Here is a 10,445-nt window from a genome sequence, read left to right as displayed (position 1 = left end):
GAGCGAAAGCTGGTCATCGGATTTCGCAAAGTCAATGTCAATTGTCAAATTGTCGCGATCCCTCGGCAGCAGCAGACTGCCTGTGCCGTGTCGCATGGAGAACCACGGCGTCAAACGGTCAAAGGTCAAGGAGAGCGATGCAGCTGCACAAGAACGACATAAGGAAGAGGCCGCCCGGATCGTACGATACAAAACCCTCCTCGACTCGCTCAGCAAGGTACAACCGCCTCAACTGGTCACCCACGCGTTGCTCACTACCAGACAGGCCGCTCACGATGAATCCGCGCTCGACCTGACCACGAGCATTCTCGAGATCAATCCGGACTTTGTCACCGGATGGAACCACAGACGACGTTGCTGGCTCGCCATGCTCAAGTACGCTCATGCGTCACTCGGCAGTCGCGCCAGCTTACAAGTCAGAGCAGATCAGACGGAGACAAGCAAGCCAGACTGACGCAAGACCTACAGCTGACCATGAAAGCTCTGGCGTATAATCCCAAGATCTATGCCGTCTGGGAGTACCGCAAGTGGCTCCTCAAGGTCATGCCGGACCCAGATTGGTCCTACGAGCTGAAGACGGTCGAACGACTGCTCATGCAGGATGCGCGAAATTGTGAGTTGATCAGGCGCATCAGGCTAACGTATCTGATTTATGGACAGTTCACGGATGGGACTACCGGCGCTACATTGTAGACAACCTCAGAGAACGAAACGCGCCGAACGGTACTACGGTCAAGCGACCTGCAGTGACCGACCAGTCCGAGTTTGACTTTACAACTCGCAAGATCGCCTCCTCCTTCTCAAACTTCTCTGCATGGCACTATCGTTCCAAGGTGCTCTCGCGCTTGCAGCTCGATGATGGACTTGACAGGGGTATGCCCTGCCATACCTTTCCTGCGCGAGCTCACGCGCGAGCAGAATTCGACTTGGTCAGACAAGCCATATACACGGACCCGGAAGATCAGTCTGCCTGGATCTACCACCGCTGGCTGATCGGTAAGGGCGAAAATGAGGCATTGCTCCGTCGTGAGATTGACGCAGTATCTGACTTGCGCGAGATCGATCCCGACAGCCGGTGCAAGTCAGCAGTGGATCATCGCGAATGATGCTAATGCAATGCAGTGCAGGGGCACTAGAATCGCTAGTACACAACAAAAGTTTGCTACGGAAACTGCACAGTGGCGAAGAGCATGACTCTCTAGGCGAAGAGATCGGATCCCATCTCGAGCAGCTCATTTTGGTCGACCCAGATCGCGCGAGCCGGTACCGCTACCTTGCGTCCGATATCTGACGACGTGGTTTGGGTCCTTCAATCAACTTGCCAGCTTCGTTGAACTTGCGAATGACGAGCTGGCAAGAGACTGTTGCGCAGAGATGTTTCGATCGTGCTTTGATGTCGTCATTGAAGAGCGTCATGCCGGCTGCTCTCTCGACAGCGTCGACTGCATGCCTGTCAGCTTACTCTGCACCGTCATGCGCACAGACAGACCTGGCACGATGAAGCTTTCTAGTCTTTGCGTCTCCGGTATTGGCGCATTGGGCAGAACGAATGCAGCAAGGCTAGTCTCGCCGCCAGCGAACGCGCCAGGTGCTTTGGCAGCAAGAATGACCTGCATCTGTTGTCAGTGTATGCTCCATCGCATCTCGATGACCTACTTTTGCAAAGTGAGTCGGCACAGACACATTTGGCATCTGGTCGGGCGGTCCGATGACTTCGTACGTCTGCTCACCGATCAGACCCCGGTCGCCGTCAGAGCGCCAGGACGTACGACGCGATATTTGCCGTCTAGCTCGCGCTTGGGTATATAGAGCGGAATCGTAAAGATGTAGACATCTTGAAAGCTCGACGTCAGATTCCGGCAATACGATTCGAGCCATGCCCAATCTGTGTCGGTGTCAGCTTCTGCTCCGGTGCGCAATAGGAATATGCCTCACAGTCACGATTGAATCCCTCGCCGACTTGAGGCGCAATATTAGAAAGCTTGAAAGTCTCATTGAGCGCATCTTGGCTTGCTCGAGCATCTGCAGCCGGTACCATGTGACCGCGATCATAGCCGCTGCGCTGATCTATACGAAAATCGTGCATGAATGACGTTGAGCATGCCGGTACACGCTGGAGACGTACAATCTGATAGTCGGGCTCTGAATCGCTCTGGGATATCGATATCTTCATGGAAGAACGAGTCTTTGCGATCCGGTCTGTTGCCCTCTGGCGAGCGTATGTTATCTGCGGTCAGATGTTCCGCTGTCTAATCACAGCCATGGCTAAGCTCAAGATCGAGTAAACGCACGGGCCGCGCACCCATGCCGGATGACGGCGAACGCGATCATAAGCTGCAACGTAGGCTTGTCTCCTCAGCAAATCTCCGATAGGTCCTGCGCATGCGTCAGCGCCCGTGTCAGACGTATCACACAGGCACGTACCGGGGTAGCCAAATTTGAAGAGCTCGCTCGATGTTCTCACACTGAGCTCTGTGCTCGTTGACGCGTTTCGAGCCGGCTCAGGAGCTCTTTCTTTGCCTTTGCTTGAGCCCGCCGACCGAGAATTTGCAATTGCAGCTGCGCCTGCTCCTAGCGCACATCCCAAGCCGAATATGACGATTCGGGACATGGGCGAAGGCGTGAGAGCTGGCTGAGGAGTGATGTCGGGCTTCCGGGCGTCGAAATGTCGAAAGCGTGACGAGCAAGACAGTAAGTAGCGGAACGACAGCTTTAGGCCTTCGGCGGCCGACGACATCCCAGCAAGGCTTACAAAGGAGATGGCACGAGGCACACTGAGGTGAGCGAGCAGCTACTCTGATGAAAGAGCATGATCTGAATAGTATCGAGCAACAGCTTCAACAAGTGGATCTCTATCACGGCGCGGGCGACCCGACAAGCATTGAAGGAGGATGCACGAGTCAAAGCCGAACGAAGGGGCGATATCAGTCTGAGGTACCAAGAATGGAAGGCCGGTAAAGCAGGCGAACAGGCAAGCCGAGACTCCTCGGAGCTGCGTGGATTGTGCTCACGACTGCTGGCGTGCAGACTTGGGTCAAGCCGCCGGTGGAAGGACATTAGACGGTCACTAGGCTCGCATAAGCCAATGCAAGGACTGTCGTGCATTGTATGCGGACACTGCGCCTCTGTCCGCTTCGAGAGCGTCGCGAGGTATGAGATGAAAACAAGAGGATACAACATCTGCAGGAAATACTATCAGGGCACGGTGTAGGGGACTCGTTCTCAGCAGCACCCTTTGGCTGCCTGACTCGCTCCGGTAGTCAGAGGGAAGCTCGACCCTCCTCCTCTCGCGCGGTCTTTGATCTTCCTCTTCTCGATCTTGGCATGTATCTCTGTCGCAGTTTGTTTGAAAGCCTGCTCGTCCCCATCGTCAGCTGGGTCTGCCATCGAGTATGCTCTGGACGGACTCGCTCGACGTTCTCGCCCGTCTTTGCGCTCGTCTCGAGATACTCGAGTCCTTCGTTCTGCGCCCATTCCCTCGCTTCATTCTCGCTCACTTCGCGCTTTACAGACTCGCTTGCCCCTTGCCGCCCATTCTCTGCCGCCCGCTCTACGAGGTCGACTATCGCAGCGTCAGACTGGCCTGTGAGGACCGTGGGCGCGTGCAGGCTCACCCTTGTTGCCGACAACGAGGATGGTGATGCCCTCCTCGCCCCATGTCCTGAGATCGTCTAGCCAGCCTTGCAGGGCCAGGAAGCTGGACCGATGAGTGACGTCAAAGACGAGCAGTGCTCCTTCGGCTCCTGTGATCTTTCGTCAGCTGATAGTTGCTGATCGTTCGAGATCATCTCTCGCTCACCCCGATAGTATGACCGGGTGATCGATCTGAACGACTCTTGGCCCGCCTGCATCGCCCTGTCAGCCTCGGATCACTCGAGCGTACAAGCAAAGGCGTACGGTGTCCCATATCTGAATCTTGCAGAGCTTGCCGTTCGGTAGCTCGACGATGCTCGAACCATATTCAACGCCAATCTGCAGCTTCAATCAGGGACCGGCCCTGCGTCGACACCGGCATACACGACGTACAGTAGGATCGGCCCCTGCGCCCAAGAATCTCTTGTCGGTGAGTTGGACGAGGATGGATGACTTGCCGCAGCCAGAGTTGCCGACGATGATGTATTTCAATCTGTGGCTCGACGAGGCGTGAGTGTGCGGACAGAAGCCGCGAGCTTGACGACTTGCATGTGATGCCATGCTATGGGTGCGGACATGGATGCGTTGGAGGCTGATGGAGGCTGCGCTTGGATCTGCAGCTGGCCGCTGATGACCTCAGCGTCGCGTTGCCGCCGAAAGGAAAGCCGAGAAAGCGAGAGCCACAAAAGCTCGAACCAATGGCCGAGCTCAGTCATCCGGGCATCGTTGATGGTCAGTCTGCCACTCGTACATCGATACGCTACTGATGAGTATATTTGCAGGCTGGTTCCACGAGAGATCGTCGCAATGGCCAGGACAAGCAATGAGCTTGCAAGTCGAAAAAGTAAAAAGAGCTCACGCCGCTGCAAGCTAGGCGTGGACTGATTCGTGCGGGCAGGTGCTACATGTCGAGAAGAGCAAGTTCCAAGACGTGCTCGTCTTCAAGAGCACAGACTATGGCAACGTTCTCGTTCTCGTACGCAGCTCTTAGGCTACTCCCGTCGTCGCTATCCTGAAAACTTGCTACTCATGCAGGATGGAGCCATTCAGGCCACAGAGAGAGATGAGTTTTCTTACCAAGAGATGATCGCCTTCTTGCCACTCGCTTCTCATCCTGATCCCCAAGATGTGCTCGTCGTAGGCGGCGGTGACGGCGGCGTCTTGCGCGAAGTGCTCAAGCATCCCAGCGTCAAGCGGGCCATCCTCGTCGACATTGACGAAGCCGTCCCTCGCGTGTCGAAGCTCTACCTGCCAGGCATGGCTGCAGGATTCAATGATCCCCGTGTGGAAGTCATCATTGGCGATGGATTCGAGTATCTCAAGAACAACAAGGCCAAGTTCGACGTCATCACCACTGATTCCTCAGACCCTGTCGGTCCCGCCAACTCGCTCTTCCAGAAGCCCTACTTCGAGCTTCTACGCGACTCACTCAAGCCTGGCGGCGCAATCTCCACTCAGGCAGAATGCATCTGGCTCCATCTGCCTCTCATCTCTCAACTCGTGCAGGACACCAAGACGCTCTTTCCTGTTGTTGAGTACGCTTATACCTCCATCCCGACCTATCCCTCTGGCACTATTGGCTTCATCGTTTGCTCTCTCGACCCCAAGCGTGACTTGCGATCGCCCCTCGTCACCATTCGCGACACGCGCTACTGGAATCCAACCGTCCACCGTGCTTCCTTCGTCCTGCCAGAGTTTGTGCGCAAGCCTGTAGAAGCAGCCAAGGTGGCCAAGAAGACAGCCAGCTCGTCCAGTGGCTCGAAGAAGATTCTCTTGCTCGGTTCGGGCTTCGTTGCCCAGCCTGCTGCCGATTATGTCCTCCGCCGACCGGAGAACTCGCTCACGATAGCATGCCGTAACGTGAAGACAGCACAAGCTCTTGCTGCTCAGCTGTCCCGTGAAGCAAAGGCAATCTCGCTCGATGTATCGGATGCGGCCGCGCTGGAAGCCGCCGTTGCCGAACACGATCTCGTCATCTCGCTCATCCCTTATACATTCCATGCCGCTGTCATCAAGGCAGCCATCAAAGCAAAGAAAAATGTCGTCACCACCAGCTATGTCTCTGACGCCATGAAAGAGCTCGAAGCAGATGCTAAAAAGGCTGGCATCGTCGTCATGAACGAGATCGGCCTCGATCCCGGAATCGATCATCTCTACGCCGTCAAGACGATCGACGAAGTACACCGAGCCGGCGGCAAGATCACCGGTTTCTTGTCTTACTGCGGTGGTTTGCCTGCACCCGAGGCTGCCGACAACCCTCTGGGCTACAAATTCTCTTGGTCGTCCCGGGGTGTCTTGCTCGCGTTGCTCAACAGCGCTAAGCTGTACTCAGAGGGCAAGCTAGTAGAGATTGATGGTCAAGAACTCATGCAGCATGCTGCGCCCTACTTCATCTCGCCCGCCTTCGCGTTCGTCTGCTACCCGAACAGAGACTCGACTGGCTTCAGAGAGAAGTACAACATTCCCGAAGCAGGTACAGTCATCAGAGGCACGCTTCGCTACCAAGGTTTCCCTCAATTCATCAAGACGCTCGTCAACATCGGTTTCTTGAGCTCAGATAGCAAGGACTACCTCCAAAAGGGCGCATCCATCAGCTGGAATGAGGTCACTGCCAAGACGATTGGTGCATCTGGCTCGACCGACGCTGCACTAGCAGAGAAGATTGTCCAGCTCGCCCAATTCCCCAACAAGGCAGAAGAGGAGCGAATTCTTGGCGGTCTGAGGTGGCTCGGCCTCCTCTCATCCGACACGGTCATCCCACGGGAGAACCTGCTTGACACGCTGTGCGCCACGCTCGAGCAGAAGATGCAGTACGAGCAAGGCGAGCGAGACATGGTCTGCCTGCAACATAAGTTCTATGTCGAGAACAAGGACGGTTCAAAGGTGCGCTCCAGCTTGCCCAACATGCGATCTAGTGGCTAACATCGTTCGCAGGAAACTCGCACGTCGACTTTGCTCGACTTTGGCGTGCCCTACGGCACCTCTTCGATGGCTAAGCTCGTCGGTGTGCCTTGCGGTATCGCTGTTCAGCAAGTACTGGACGGAGTCATCAAGACGCCAGGTATCCTGGCGCCATACTCTATGGACATCGTCACGCCTTTGCTAGAGGCAGTCGAGGCAGAGGGCATCACCATGATCGAGAAGGTCATCTAGACAAAATGCAGAATTGTACGATGCGTGGTGTAGACCGAGTGCGAGCGCGTGCGCAGACAAATCCGTCGGCGGCTTGATGACCAGCCACTGCGATCAGCCGGATGCGTAGGCTGTCGTCTCGACAGGGCGATCACACACGATCGACGTACTTCCCCGAGAGCATGCAGACTATGACTCTCCAACATGAAACCTTGTCAGACATCCGCAACCAATATGTCTACAGCATTATCTGACTGATCCTCACTTCTAGGCGAGGTAGAAGGAGCGTGTCATATCCGAGCCGTGAAGACGATCACTGCGAACGTGGGCTTGACAAAGATGCTCAGGCTGGGCAGCACAGGCGCGAGGGCGTCGCCTGTCCAGAATCCGCGCGGGTACGAGCAGGTGGACCGAGTGGCTCGACTGTCGTTGATGTACTTGTGACCGATGAGGCAGCGCACATAACGCTAGCGACCGGCATGGCATCACATGCTGGCATCGGTTGCGCGCGTAGAAAAGTCGAGCTTTGACAGCAGTGTCGAGAAGACCTGCTCGAATGCGGGCAAGACGCCGGCGTGATGTGGAGAGCGCAAGCTGGCGAGAGCTTTCGTCATACTGCGCGATGTTCGCACTTCGCTCTGTCGATGCTCCGATCAGCATCTGTAACACTGAAATGCAGGCAGCATACCCATCGTGAGCTGAGGTAATCGACTTGCACCTTCTGAAGTTCTGGGAACTGAGCAGAAAAGGCCGAAAAGGCTTCTGCACAGACGGTCTCGACCGTCAAGCTGCCGATGATATGATCGAAAGCGCGATGCTTGAGCTCTGGTAGACCAAGCTCTGCCCGCAAGGATATGAGCGCCTGTGTTCTGAACAAAACCGAGCATCTTACTGTCAGCGAGGCGATAGATGGCTTTGGCAGAGCAGAGAGGCTGCTGCACAGTCCGACCGATGCCATAGACGGGCGCTCGAGTTGCGGTCTTGTGCACATAATGATCCCGACTTGAATAAGGAAATGCTTGGCCTGATTCGAGTGCCGCCAATCGTGCTGCATAGTAATTGCTGCTGAGCGGTGCAAAGGTGATGTTGTCCTGCGCTTCTTTCAGTCAAAGTCCGAATCAAGTTTGCGGACCCACAGTGTAGAGGTAGAAGAGCAAGGCGCGATAATTGGCGTAGAGGGCATCGGTCACAAAGACTTGCGAACGTGCCGGACCTGTGGCATGCGGAGTAGTAGCAGCATCGACAGCGCTCGCAGTAGCTTCATCGTGGGAGGAGGCTTCGGTGGATCGGAAGCTGACATCCGACTGCTGGGACTCTTGCCGCTCTCTGGGCTCCTGTGAAGGTGTAGTATCCCTGTCAGTAGCTTGGCGATGGCGCGAAGTGTCCGCATAGACCGGTGGATCGTCGCTGTCGTTGCACATCCATTCAGACTCCTCGTCGTCTTCAATGTAATCGTCTTGGCGATCTGCAGTGAGGTCGGATGGGTGAAACAGATGGCGATCAGGCGGGAATGACTCGGCGAAATCGCCAGAGAGCATGCTAGCAAAGTACTCTGATCGGATTGTGAGGATCTTCTTCGAGGCATAGAGTTTTCGTCCGGTAGGCATGACAAACACGACATCTGAGTACAGGGCGTCGTCGAAGAGCGAGGCATATGCATCGACGAGTTCTTGGGGAATGAATCGCTTGCCGAGCAGAGGACTTGCTGCGCTAGGCGGTGCAGGCGAGAAGGTGATGCTGCAGCTGATGATGAACGAGTCAACCGCTTTGACAGATGCATTGTTAAAGTAGGCTTCGCCGCGTTTCCAGAAGTTTGACCAGCCCCAGTTACGGGCAGTGGCGGAAAACTCGTGATCTGCTGCTTCCATCGACTTGTAGACCGTCGACCGGCTGACTGACTTGACTTCAAATGAGAACTTGAAGAGACCATCTCGTCGCCATGCGGGCGCGTTTCCGCCATTCAGTACGGCTTCTCGTACTCCTCGCTCGCGCTGCACAGTGAGTAAGCTCGGACTGCTGGAAAGCAGCGCAGTGACTCACCTCCTCTGCCGTGGGCTCGCCAGAGAGATACAGCGCGCAATACTGATTGCTAGTGAGGTCGCCCGTGCCTTGCGCAGAGCTTGTCCCTCCGGCATTGGCATAGAAGAGCAGCTGCCATTGTCCACCGCCGAACAAGGCAGACTTGACACAGCGACTCTTTGTCTCGCCTCTTGAGGATTCAAACAGTTTCTTGAGGTCATTCAGCTTCCATTCGAGCGTCACGTTGCGGATCTCTGAGAACGTGGCGTCGTTCGCCTTGGGCTGGCTTGTGCTCGTCGACAGCGATCTGCCCAGACTGCTACCGTCGCTGTCCATGTCTTGCTAGCCAGACCGATGACTCTCCTCACAGTCGAACGCGGTCACGTCATCTCTCGACTCTATCGCGACCGCTTAGCGCCTATCTCGCACGTGACACACCGGTCCTGCCTGGTCGCAGCAGGGCAGGCAGTGAACTTGTCACCGGCTTCAGGGCTTTATCGATCACCATGGCGCTGCCCGAACGTATGAGGGCACTGCAAGTCAGCGAATTTGGCGGACCCGATGTGCTCCAAGTCGTCGAGGTTCCGGTGCCCCAACCGAAGCCTGGCCACATCCTCATCAAGGTCGAAGCGAGCGGCATCAACTTCATAGAGACATACTTCCGCAAAGGCATCTACAAGACTCCCCTGCCAGTCATTCTAGGCAATGAACCTGCGGGAGTGGTGGTTGCCCTATCGCCGAACCCCGACGAGGACAAAGCAGCGGACTTCAAGATAGGCAGTCGGGTGGCAGCTTACGTGTCCAATGGGGCCCACGCAGAGTACTGCCTCGTGCCCATTGACAAGACTGCATTGATTCCTGACCATCTCTCGACACGCGACGCAGCGTCCATACTTTTACAAGGCTTGACGGCTCTGACGCTCGTGCGAGAGGCTCATCCTGTCAAAGCCGGCGAGTATGCGCTCGTACATGCTGCCGCAGGTGGCACTGGTCTGCTGCTCTGTCAGATACTGAAGTACCTTGGCGTCCATGTCATCGGCACCGTCTCGACGGAGGACAAAGCAGGCAGGTCCACCTGACGACCGCAACGTACGTGCTGACGATAGCAAGCAGAGCTGGCCCGTCAGAACGGTGCCGAGAAGGTTGTGCTGTATCATTCTACGCCAATCGAGCAAGTCGCATCTCAAGTCAAAGCACTCACGCCCGGCGGAGCTGGCTTTCACGTCGTCTTCGATGGCATCGGGAGCGCTACCTTTGACAGCGCTTTCGAAGTCTTGGCGCGCAAGGGCTCACTCGTCTCTTTCGGCAACGCATCTGGCACTGTACCTCCCTTTGCGCCGCTCAAGCTAGCAAGCAAGAACATCAAGCTGACCCGGCCGACGCTTGGCAACTACATTGCGACGCGAGACGAGTTCATGCATTATTCTGAGGAGCTGTTCGCACTCGTCGCCGGTGGTCACGTTCAGCTCAAGCTACACGAAGAGAACGGCTACCCTCTCTCCACAGAGGGCGTTCAACGAGCACATTCCGACCTGGAAGGTCGCAAGACTACTGGCAAGCTATATCTTTCGATCTTAGACTAAGTAGGGCCTTTCGGGGTCTGCCCGAACTGTAAGAGTGTACGTAACGAGCACATGATCAGCATGGGTCGCGAACACGAG

At 55.9% G+C, this 10,445-nt stretch overlaps 7 protein-coding genes across 7 annotated transcripts; 4 read left to right on the top strand and 3 right to left on the bottom strand.

The window, feature by feature from the left end:
• Positions 1–66: 66 nt before the first annotated feature.
• L969DRAFT_85322 (uncharacterized protein) lies at positions 67–1,700 on the top strand. The gene is made up of 8 exons (XM_014714637.1): positions 67–217; positions 266–375; positions 426–613; positions 661–873; positions 919–1,077; positions 1,128–1,444; positions 1,492–1,610; positions 1,657–1,700. Exons 1-6 carry the CDS (start codon positions 95–97, stop codon positions 1,289–1,291), a joined length of 957 nt encoding a protein of 318 aa, XP_014570123.1. The 5' UTR covers positions 67–94; the 3' UTR covers positions 1,292–1,444; positions 1,492–1,610; positions 1,657–1,700.
• Positions 988–2,655, bottom strand: L969DRAFT_71150 (uncharacterized protein). Its single transcript, XM_014714636.1, has 9 exons — positions 2,425–2,655; positions 2,303–2,376; positions 2,126–2,249; positions 1,936–2,067; positions 1,770–1,885; positions 1,657–1,722; positions 1,490–1,610; positions 1,129–1,442; positions 988–1,078 (listed from the first exon to the last, which is right to left on the bottom strand). Exons 1-8 carry the CDS (start codon positions 2,609–2,611, stop codon positions 1,270–1,272), a joined length of 993 nt encoding a protein of 330 aa, XP_014570122.1. The 5' UTR covers positions 2,612–2,655; the 3' UTR covers positions 988–1,078; positions 1,129–1,269.
• Positions 2,656–2,759: 104 nt separating this feature from the next.
• On the top strand, positions 2,760–3,211 carry L969DRAFT_92755 (uncharacterized protein; the record flags this gene model as incomplete). The annotated part of the gene is made up of 2 exons (XM_014714635.1): positions 2,760–2,779; positions 2,836–3,211. 2 exons carry the CDS (start codon positions 2,760–2,762, stop codon positions 3,209–3,211), a joined length of 396 nt encoding a protein of 131 aa, XP_014570121.1.
• Positions 3,212–3,222: 11 nt separating this feature from the next.
• On the bottom strand, positions 3,223–4,211 carry L969DRAFT_92754 (uncharacterized protein; the record flags this gene model as incomplete). Its single annotated transcript, XM_014714634.1, has 7 exons — positions 3,223–3,354; positions 3,408–3,562; positions 3,615–3,743; positions 3,800–3,845; positions 3,898–3,972; positions 4,027–4,126; positions 4,183–4,211. The coding sequence occupies 7 exons, from the start codon at positions 4,209–4,211 to the stop codon at positions 3,223–3,225; spliced, it is 666 nt and encodes a 221-aa protein (XP_014570120.1).
• On the top strand, positions 3,919–6,786 carry L969DRAFT_22176 (uncharacterized protein; the record flags this gene model as incomplete). The annotated part of the gene is made up of 5 exons (XM_014714267.1): positions 3,919–4,365; positions 4,416–4,477; positions 4,532–4,609; positions 4,669–6,516; positions 6,568–6,786. The coding sequence occupies exons 1-5, from the start codon at positions 4,332–4,334 to the stop codon at positions 6,784–6,786; spliced, it is 2,241 nt and encodes a 746-aa protein (XP_014569753.1). The 5' UTR covers positions 3,919–4,331.
• Positions 6,787–7,110: 324 nt separating this feature from the next.
• L969DRAFT_313465 (uncharacterized protein) lies at positions 7,111–9,466 on the bottom strand. Its single transcript, XM_014714633.1, has 5 exons — positions 8,806–9,466; positions 7,902–8,756; positions 7,658–7,856; positions 7,454–7,605; positions 7,111–7,403 (listed from the first exon to the last, which is right to left on the bottom strand). The coding sequence occupies exons 1-5, from the start codon at positions 9,118–9,120 to the stop codon at positions 7,251–7,253; spliced, it is 1,674 nt and encodes a 557-aa protein (XP_014570119.1). The 5' UTR covers positions 9,121–9,466; the 3' UTR covers positions 7,111–7,250.
• On the top strand, positions 9,291–10,367 carry L969DRAFT_92751 (uncharacterized protein; the record flags this gene model as incomplete). The annotated part of the gene is made up of 2 exons (XM_014714632.1): positions 9,291–9,849; positions 9,898–10,367. 2 exons carry the CDS (start codon positions 9,291–9,293, stop codon positions 10,365–10,367), a joined length of 1,029 nt encoding a protein of 342 aa, XP_014570118.1.
• Positions 10,368–10,445: the final 78 nt, after the last annotated feature.

This window comes from Mixia osmundae, assembly GCF_000708205.1.
Source record: "Mixia osmundae IAM 14324 unplaced genomic scaffold scaffold_2, whole genome shotgun sequence".
In the NCBI taxonomy this organism is placed as follows: Eukaryota; Fungi; Basidiomycota; class Mixiomycetes; order Mixiales; family Mixiaceae; genus Mixia; species Mixia osmundae.
The sequence above is the reverse complement of the archived record's forward strand: the minus strand, read 5'-3'. Positions and strand labels throughout refer to the sequence as shown.